Source organism: Mizuhopecten yessoensis, unplaced genomic scaffold (assembly GCF_002113885.1).
Source record: "Mizuhopecten yessoensis strain PY_sf001 unplaced genomic scaffold, ASM211388v2 scaffold4121, whole genome shotgun sequence".
NCBI classification, from domain to species: Eukaryota; Metazoa; Mollusca; class Bivalvia; order Pectinida; family Pectinidae; genus Mizuhopecten; species Mizuhopecten yessoensis.
In genome coordinates, this window is record NW_018405386.1 from 876,782 (window position 1) to 887,331 (window position 10,550).

Genomic DNA, 10,550 nt, shown 5'->3' on the forward strand with positions numbered 1-10,550 from the left:
CCTGTGACCTTGCAGCCTGGATAGACACTGAATCACTGAGGGAAGGCTTAGTTTTACTGATGTGACAGTCAAAATTCGGCGTGGGCTCCACATTTTCTGAAGTGTTCCCTTGTGTGCTCAGGACCTTGCACTTTCCTAGGATCACCTAAAAAAAGTTTTTTTTTTACAAATTGCAGGCAAGCATTGCAGACTTACTTTGTGTTGCAACATAACGGCTTCAGACAACATGCAATATTTCAAATTTACCATGAAGATGACGATGTTGAAAAGAGTACTGCAGTATTTTAAGAGCTATCTTGACAAGATGACATTACATTTGCGAACAGTAATTAAGACTTAAAATTACCTTGAAGATGACGATATTACAGGTATCCAGACCCCATACCTCCGCCAGTCGCAATTGAACATCGGCATGTCGACAAACATGCACACCCATCTTACTGTCTCCTATAAAAATCAAATACCAACATTAAAAGAGCATTCCCAAGCAACCCTCAATACAATGTTTTCATATACACCACCTGACCCCTAATCAATGTGGTGGGGTGGGATGTATAATTAGCAGTTATGATATATACCATACCATGCAGAAATTTTCTATCCATTAACTACTGAACAGGGCTATATAAACTAGATGTACATTTACACAACAGTCTCTTGCTTACTAACACCATGGCACCTTGGTAACCAAAGTGGTTTACAATATGGCTTAATTAATACATATGTTCCACAGGAAATTATTTTAACACAATTTTTTTTTTTATTCTGCCTCAACCTTTAACCATTTAACCCCTAAATCTTCAGGGTTCTGCATATTTTTTGGAAGCTTAAGCATTCTGTGAAATTTTAATGCCCTTGGTGGCAAATAATACTCTACTCAGAGTGTGGACATGGTTTCACTTTTTGACAATAAAATCTCTAGGTCCACAAACGATTTTTCAGAATAAGTCACTGAACAAGACCTTTGACCTTTGACTCCACAAAATGTTTGGTGGAAAGATATTCTACTTCAGAAAGCCATTACAGAATTTCACAGAAAAGGTTACTGTGACTCTGAACTTTAACCTTTTGTTCTCAAAATAAATAGGGTTACTCCCCTATCCACAGGTACATTACAGTGTACCAGTAGTATCAAGGCCATTGATGAAATAGTCAAAGAACAATTTTAGCACAACAGCTCACTGTGTCCTTGACCTTTCTGACCTCAAAATCAATAAGGATCCTGCTCATTCATATACCAGGTGCAGACTTCCTGCAACGTTTCAAGGCCCCAAGCAGGAACATATATGAAAAGATCCTATTAAACTTGATGAAAAAGAAACAAAAGTTATGGCCTGAAAACCAATGAGTCTACAAAAAGGACGGGAAGGCCATATCTTAAGTAAACTGGGTGCACCAATTTGTGCTTTGATTTATTTATAGAAAATGCATGTACCTGCATGTCTTTGACAATTTCAGAATGTGTTGCAATACTGCCTCACTAAAGGTAAGCATAAAGACGTTTGCTTGTAGTGTACATTTTATGTACAATGTATTTCACTTTATATTGATGTGGATATAGAGGCAGCAACGCCTAGGCTATGTCCATTTGTATCCTATTTAATACTATAAATGTAACTGGGTATCCAGCTTGATGCCCATGCTTTTCAAGGAAGCAGCACTCAGTTTTAATACCTTTATATATATATCAAATTTTAATATCCATCTACATTTAGCTGAATTTCTACAAATAATGATTGCTTGCTGTTAATTTACATACTCCGCATGTTCCAGTCTACTCAGCTGTAAATGAGTAGGTGGTTGGGCAGTGCTAGAATTGTTGAATGCTAGCTGTGAGCGCTGAAATGGCAGCACCGGCTGTATGCTCCCCAGGGAGTTGAGAAAAATATTGGCTGATTGCAAATTCAAAGGCCCTATAAACCATGGATAATAATTTGTGAACCGCTTTGAAAGAACCTACCAACTAGGTTGTGATAAAGCAGTTTATAAGAACCTCGAATGAGTATAATTATTATCATTTAAGTTGTCTTCTTTAATCTTTTCCTGTATTATTTTATAAGTTTGGATACACAGTCAAACTTAATTCTAACTGTAAACTGCGAAATTTTTTCGCCACAGTTTAACTGTCGCCTATTTTGCCGTCCATAATAAGGGGGAATTTATCCTGACAGCGTATATTTATTATTAACTCACCATTTACTACATATAGTCACTATAAGTGAAGAAACTGAACACCTGGCTAATTTGCTTTTTCCTGTGAAAGGCAAAAGTTTCACGGTATACAGTATATTAAAAGTGAAGATCACACTTAAACTTGTCTGGGTTACCAGTCTAGCCTAGTTACGTAAATATAGGACTTATCAATCGTCAATATATTCAACAGATGTACTGATTGTCATCATTTGTGAAAGACTACAAATATTATGTGTGTACACACAACAAATATACAGAGAGGTTGACGTCAAAAGGAAATTGTGCAGGAAGTGAAGGAATGATAAAGGGACCTCGGAAACACTTCATCTGCCAGAGGGCTTAAGTAGAATTATTTCTGTACACAATATACTTTCCCCAGGAATCTGTGAAGCTGAGTCTTTGTCACAAGCGCAAGCTCTGTATCAATATACTGTACACCGGGAAATTTTTGACGCAGTTTTACATCTCTTTCATCTTCCGTAATGAGGATGAATTCGTTAAATTTAATATTAATACGCAGAATACCCTATATAGTAATTACCTATGATGGGCACAATTAACTGGGCAAATATGAAGTTTACCTGTGAATGGCAAATATTTGACCGGGCGAGTGTTTTCCAGTTATATGGCATAGATCTATATTCAGTTGAACCTTGTTACAATAAAATGATTGGGACCATGGAAACTAATTAAGGCCCACTGGACTTAAAGATCATTTGATGCTTGATGTGAGTGGTATTGTCTTTTAACGAAGTTATTTAAGGAATGATTTTTATTTTTTCAACATTTATGAGGTCATAACAACAATGGGTTTATGGACATATTGAATGAATCGCGTTAGCGATTCATGTAAAATATGTCCAAAAACCCATTGTTGTTATGACCTCATAAATGTTGAAAAAATAAATATCATTCCTTATATTTACATTGACGAATCCTTTCAGTGGATCGATATAACAACGAATAAAACAAATAAACAGGGTTTGTTCCTGCTTATACACGGGTGCAACGCAGTGGCGAGAACAGTGTTTTTTCGCGGGGAAATGTGACACTATCGTGAGAGATCTTAGCAACCGTCAACAACAATAACACAACAAAATGTAGTTCCATATTCAATGTTTATTTGTAGCACAGGACACGTGAATACGTGGATATTTCACAAAGCACAGTTCAATAATATTTTAAGATGTAAGAATTAAGCATCTAGGTCGGTCGTTCCGAGTGAGTAGTTTTTGTAGTGTATTACTACGCAGTGTGATCAGGTTACTATCAGTTCCCACGTGCTGAGATTCTATGAACACCTGTGTTATGCATTTATGAATGTAATTTTTGTCAATGGGTCTAAGCATACAGAATGTAAATATTGCCAATTATGTTACAGAAAAGTACATATCGCATCAAAACGCATCACAGAACATAAGGTCTTTGTTTTAATGGCAAGAGAGGTCTGGGGATTGAATCCATATGACAGAGTTAAGGTGTTTTTGTGAAAACGAAAACTAAAATACATATTTATGCATACATTTGTGATCAACTCTTAGTTAGAAAATGCCTAACTTTGGAGACACAAGTTAGTCCAAAACATTTATACTTAAACTAACTTAGCCCCGGCCCTCTCCCTAGCAAACTTCTTTCCAGATATCATGGCTTTAAGATGTTTTTTTAGGAAAGTAGTTTCAAGAAATAATCTGAAGACAGACCCTCAACATGGCCTATAAAGCAAGCTCCATGCAAGATAAATTTTAAATTAATAACCCTACTCTCCCAAGTAATGTGTGTATGGTCCCTATCCCCTTCACTGGCCTCATGCACTGGCCTCACGCATACACATACAACATAATTATAAATGTTATATATGAACAACATATATTGTACATACACCGACATTATATTTATCGTACAATCCGCTTCATCATCACGCACGTATATATATATATATACGTACCTGTAATTAAACCAAATATGTGACAAAAAACCTCCAGTTAGACGATGTTTTAACGGAGACATCACAAGGACTCTGTTTGATGAAATCACCGTTAAAAATCAATGAGGATTTTACAGATAGAATTTTGCATTACAATCAGGTCTTTCAGCTTGTGCATCTGTTAAAACCGTACTTGATCAAGTGCACGGGGACTGATGCTAGAGCATGTAAGTATACAATTTAATTTCTGTAATTCTACTATAAATGATACACGTATAAAAACCGATTATATTCATATATATATTTTTTTCACATACTTATAGCATTACCAACACTACAGATCATTGAGACTCGTATAGGAACATGTTCACAAAGAGTTAAAATCCTATTTATTTCCAGGCGTCTATATATATGTCTTTCTAATTGAAAAAAAACCCCATCACAACATTTATACTCGAGGATTGGGGAAAATATTTTAATAAAATTCAATTACAGATTTTCTCATCTATATATACTTCCTTTTCAACTAATTAAGTTGCTGTTTTTTTCAATCCAAAATTTAAGGAAAATTAAAAAAAAAAAAAAGAATAAAAATCATCAGAAATATTCACAATCAAATTTCAAAGAAATGAACACAAAAGTCATATGACTAGTTTTTCCTATTACAAGGAAATATTCTTGTGGCATACCTGCTACAGATACTTTAACTGTTTGATTCAATTTTATTAAGTAAATTTGTTGCAGATTAATTCATTAAAAGGAACATTAGTTATTTCTTGTCTACTTAATTATATTTAAAAGCAGAAATTATGTTAATCATTGACAGTACATGTACTATACTTTCATTAAATGTTCATTAAAATGAAAATAACTTAGTTCTTGTCTAAATAATCTTTTTTTTAAACGTAGGAATTATCTTTATCATTGACTATTAATGTATTCACTTTTCATCAAACGACTCAAAATGAGTTGCTTGACAAACGAGTAACTAACTCTTAAATATTTTTTTTACAGATTATATCGCTTAAACAGTGTCCTACTTGGATGAACTTAGTCCTTAGTCAACAAAGTTCGTCCTTAGTCAACAAAACACTTCAAAATCCCCTACTTCTATAAGTATCAGTATGGCGACAGACTGCTGCTTTGCGATTTTGTGTCGGATGGTTGACTCATTTATTGACCGAACTTGGCGTTTCTGCTGTAGTCTTGTCTGTTGTAATTGTGAGTGTCCATGCTGTTCAACCAATCAGTGCCAAGAGATGACATGTCGATTTCATTTCTGTGAACCAGAGCTGGATGAAGATTATGAGCCTGGTAATATACAGGAGGTCAAGGTCACTACGACCCCTGTAACCTACACCTGTGAGGACCTTGATGCGGTGTGTTTGGTATGCTGTAGGTATCTGTCCTGTGTCCCCTGTTGTGCCTTCATGTGCAAGAAATGTTCAAACAGTCGTATCTGTCCAAAATGTCTCCATAGCAACTGTTGCCTGGCAAAAGATCGGAACATTTTGAAGGAGATGGAAGTGTTAGAGAATTCTATACCTGGAGCATATAAAAAAAGCTCCACGCCGCAGAAAAAGGGCAAGGATTCTCATCTGTATCCCAAAGAATCAACTGGGAAGACCCATCTGGTGTCAACAGATAATAATTCTGTTTATGGTAATGATTCCAAAACAAGCAGTCTGAGATCAAAGGCGGAAAGTGAAGAAGAGGAGATGAATCGTGAGGATGGCCACTACCGATCTTCCGATAAGGGCAAAAATGAAACTACTATCACAGCAATAATAGAACATCCCCCTTCCGTGGCTTTGTGTGGTACGACAGACTCGGTCACTATAGCTCACAACGAGGTACCAACAAGCAGCGGAACCGCCACCAAATCCATCCAATACAAAACAAGGAAATTAGCTAGAAAAATGGACAGCATCGAATTTGACCAATTGCTCGACTCCGATTCTGAAAACGATCATGATCAAAGTTGTTACCATGGTAACAAAGCTACACCAAATGTCAAGGTCAACTACAGGGATGTTTGTACCAACGGTGTGCAGATCATTGTTACAGACTATGACTATGGGAAGAAGAGAACCGACAGTATATCTTCTGAATCAAGTGTTGATAGTCGGCAGATGGAACGAAATCAGGAAATTGTTGAACAGGAAAAGGACAGCTCTTCAGAAAGTGCCGATACACCAATAGAAGACCAGTGCAGTGAAGATATGCAGAGACCTGTTGTCATGGAAACTAGAAATATATTAATTACAAATCATCGACAGACTTCTGTGTAATTAAGACAATATTTCATAGGTACATGCATGTTTTGCACTTTGATCCTTGTTAGCACGACAGCTTCAGATCATGTATTGCAAACTACTTTGTGACATATCTACTGCTAGCTCAACCAGGTGCTTATTTTTAAGGATCCCTGTTCCATCGCAGGCAAAATACTATAGAATCCACTTAATTTTGTGTACACACAGTTAACTTCCGTTTAATTTTGTTTCGGATTAAACTGCAGCAAAGCTGGGTCAGGATACTTTGATTGACCCGGTAGCTCAGTTGCTTTGAGCGACAGTGTCATTAATATATGATCTGAGGTCCAGGGTTTGTATCCCGAATGGTTTTTGGCAGTGATATACAACGCAAGGATCCTTGATATCAAATCTTCCGGTTGATTAGGTGAAAGTGGGTCAGTGTGCATGTGATACGACTATAAGTGCAAACAGATAAATTGATAATACACTAGAAATGTCGATGCATTAATCCATTTTTTATCAAATGAATATCTATCACTCTCAAATACAAATTAGGAATTTCCTTTTTGATTTAACTACCAGGTATGATGATTAACTTTTATACTGTCATGATTGAGAAAACAAATTGTCATTCTCAGCTAATTTACAGCTGTATGAATGACATTGTCTGATGATTTTAGTTCTCTTCACATAAAATCAATTGTAATGTGTTCGTATTGTTGATAAAATGTATAAAACATAAAGAAATCACTGATTTTCTACTGTACAATAATGGTTTTGATCTGACACATTTCATAACTGAAGACAACTGATTTTTCTTATCATACTACAGCACCTGTTGTACATCAAAGCATATTCTTGACTACTTGAATATGTCATAGCAAAACTGAAGACTCAGTTTTCACCACCATTTACTGAGTGAGCGACATATTTTTATTACTTTTTGCACATATTTGCAAACCAAATTTGATTAGTCCAGGTGATCAACTAGCCTATACTAAGATATGCCCCAAACAAACCGTTTCGAATGGTTGGGGTCAAAGGTCAAACCATATGTCACAGTGACCTACTTGTTTTACTTGAATCCATCCTAAAAAGTACTTGCAGACCAAATCTTGTTACTCTAGGTGAAATAGTATAGACGATATGTCTGGACCAATGTTTCACAAAATGGTGCAAACCCCCATAAAACTGGCCAGATCAAATTTTTAATTGCAGGTTTACAGCTTCAGAGTGTGTGGGTTACATCGGTGAAATTTAGCTGAAAACTGTAGGAGTTGTATTCAGTGTACTGGAATGTATTACATACGTTTGACATAATATTCAATATTCTGGACAGCAGTTACATGTACATGTATCTGAAAAGGAGCATAACTCGGAGAAATTTGGTCCAAATTTGACAACATGCAAAAGAGAACATACTTAATGGGAAAGTATCATGCCAAGTTTGAGAGACGTTCCTTCAGTGCTTGATAAGATATAAGATACACTTAACCCAATATTCTGACATTGATTTAGCTTTTGTCAGCCCATTTTCTTTTTTCAGGATTGGTAAAAGTCTTCATTTCTATTTCTATTCAAAATGTATGTATGGTTATGGAAGAATACAATTAAAGGCATTTGCTGTTGTACATTTCATGTATTTGCTGAATTTTATTTAATTTTAAGAATCTATTTAATTCTTCACAACAAATTAAACCTCTTCACGCCCAGTTTGGCAGAAAAATGAAATTTTATTGGCAAAGAGGCCATCTGAAACCCGACTGCTCTGAAAGTTGCGAGGGACGCACTATAATCGCAACAGGCACTGGGAACGGAAAGGAATATTCGCACAATAGTAACTGGCGGGAATTTTACTGTCGAACACCTGGACCGAAAAATGGGTTATTTTTGTCGGACTTTGATTTTTTTTAACAGCCCAACCAATAAAACCAATAACAATAACTCTGAATGTTGTCCAAATTTAACAACGAGCGAAAGGGCACGATAACATTCCATAGGGAAGTAATATACTTAGTTTGAGAAAAATCTCCTCTATGGTTTTTAAGAAACGCTTGACACAATATTTCGGGCAGAGAAATCCTTTCTATAGTTTTTAAGAAATGCATGACACAATATTCCGGACAGANTATTGCCTTACCTATTTAATCTAAGTGTAATAGAGGTCATTACTTTTTCAATGCCTCTGCCAGGAGTCGATCTGGGACCTCCGGTTTATTAGTCCTAGGCTCAACCGAAAGAGCTAAAGAGAAATTCTCCCTAGCCGAGTTGGTAGGAAGCGGCTAGTATTTTACCAGGGGGACATACTCCCCTCTCCAGGGAAGAACTTGTCCCGAGTTTTCCAGGGGTCATAGCGATTCCTTTGCAAGTATCCCTGAGCATTTTTGTCAAATCTTCTGGGTCCCTATGTGGGCGCCAATGTAACAGAGTTTATTATTTTTCAATTCATCCGATAGGATTTGAACCCAGGACCTCTGGCTTACTAGTCTTATGCTCTACCGAATGGGCTAGAGAGAAATTCTCCCTTACTGAGTCAGTAGGAAGCGGCTAGTATTTTACCAATAATAACCGCTTCAATTTTGAATGCACCTTTTGATAGCACATTGCCCTTTCTCATCCCCATTATCAAAGTAATTTTTAAGTACTTGTGTCCAATAATTCTTTAAAACTTCTGTTCTGAGTTTCATCCACACTTTTCAGCTGCTGTGTGGTTCGGGTCATTGGCCATCATATACGCCATACATAACAAAATATCATTATTATAGGTGGAGAATAATATACAATGAAAGTAAGGGGTTGAAGGATATATCAAGTTTCTGGTGTCCTGAGACCAGGTCTATTTCCCGAGGCGAAATAGGCATGGTCAAGGGACACCAGAAACTATATCCCTTAACCCCATACTTTAACCGTTTTATTATACCGATACACACTGGAGAGATAGTTTTAACTAGAAAATATTTGTAACCATAAGCTGTAATGCTTCACGTCCCAACTACCCTTTTGATGGCAATGGAGCCAAATGCTTCCGAGTTCGGTAGCAAGCTCAGCCCACCTCGCGTGTCGCTTCCAAGTTCGGTAACAAGCTCTGCCCACCTCTCGCCTAATTGGCTCAGCGGTAACACCCGAGTGTAGGTGTGCTTTAGTTCAGAAGGTGTGTTTTAGTTCCCAGACTAACACACAGGACTAAAACACAGTCAGGCAAAAGTGGGGATTTATTCGATTTACCAATTACTTTTATATAGAGTAAATAAAGTAGAAGTATATTTAAACCAGATATTTAACTTTATATTATTTGAGTTTGTCTTCAATTTGATAACTCATAAACTTGACAACTTAGAAAGCCAGTTAAAGTTTCTTCAAATTTTATTTGCACTACACTGCAGTGCATACATAAACACACAATCACTCGGTATTACAAAATAGCTAGATGCATGTATTGCCGAAAAACCTGTTACACATGACTGATAACATGTTATGCTCGACTGGTATCCATTACCATATAAGGAGACATTAAAACAGAATACTGTGACATTACATAGATCATATCATAATGTCAACTTAAATGTTAATTCGAGTAATAAATCAACTGAAAAATCAAAAACATATATTTCTTTTATTTATCAGGTTAGAATTTTCTGAATGGTTTCTAATTGAAATTCGGTTGCTTGCTGGAAATGGATTATCATTTAGTAACTACACATCAAAGAATATGTTTTTGAGACAAGAATTCTATAGGGGCCTTACGTCTGCCCCCACTGGTAGCCATGTTGGATGTCAGATTTGTAAATGGATAGATTTGTTCAGTGATTAACTCATTCACCCCTGAAGACACATTTGAACTCTTCCAATTCAAAGGTTGGAACAGTTCATCATGAAATTTCAGCGGTGGATGAGTTAAGAACAGCAAGGCGAATCCCCACAAAGCCAAATTTTCTAGTTTTCCACTTTTTCAATGGACAAAATATTATAAATCTATGTTATGTCATATCTGACATTATATCATATCTTATATAATATTGATTTATGATTTATAACCCTTACATGATGTAATGCAGCAACTACTTCATAGGCAGGTATCGAAACCAAAACCAAATATCTAAATCCCCATATTATTATTTAAAACATCTAAAAATATGTCTTGGTACATTGACTGACCCTTAAGTTCTTATCTCCGA

The 10,550-nt window shown here is 36.2% G+C and overlaps 2 protein-coding genes across 3 annotated transcripts in view; one reads left to right on the plus strand and one right to left on the minus strand.

Annotated features, from left to right (window-relative positions):
• Positions 1-10,550, minus strand: part of LOC110448559 — a 53,009-nt gene that overhangs the window by 21,502 nt on the left and 20,957 nt on the right. For both annotated transcript variants that reach the window (XM_021494853.1, XM_021494854.1), the window contains exons 5-6: positions 347-447; positions 2-145 (exon numbers count right to left, since the gene is read on the minus strand). In XM_021494853.1, the coding sequence (XP_021350528.1) occupies positions 2-145; positions 347-447 (245 nt within the window). The remainder of the gene's footprint in view (position 1; positions 146-346; positions 448-10,550) is intronic.
• On the plus strand, positions 4,048-8,004 carry LOC110448560. Its single transcript, XM_021494855.1, has 2 exons — positions 4,048-4,344; positions 5,132-8,004. The coding sequence occupies exon 2, from the start codon at positions 5,242-5,244 to the stop codon at positions 6,406-6,408; it is 1,167 nt and encodes a 388-aa protein (XP_021350530.1). The 5' UTR covers positions 4,048-4,344; positions 5,132-5,241; the 3' UTR covers positions 6,409-8,004.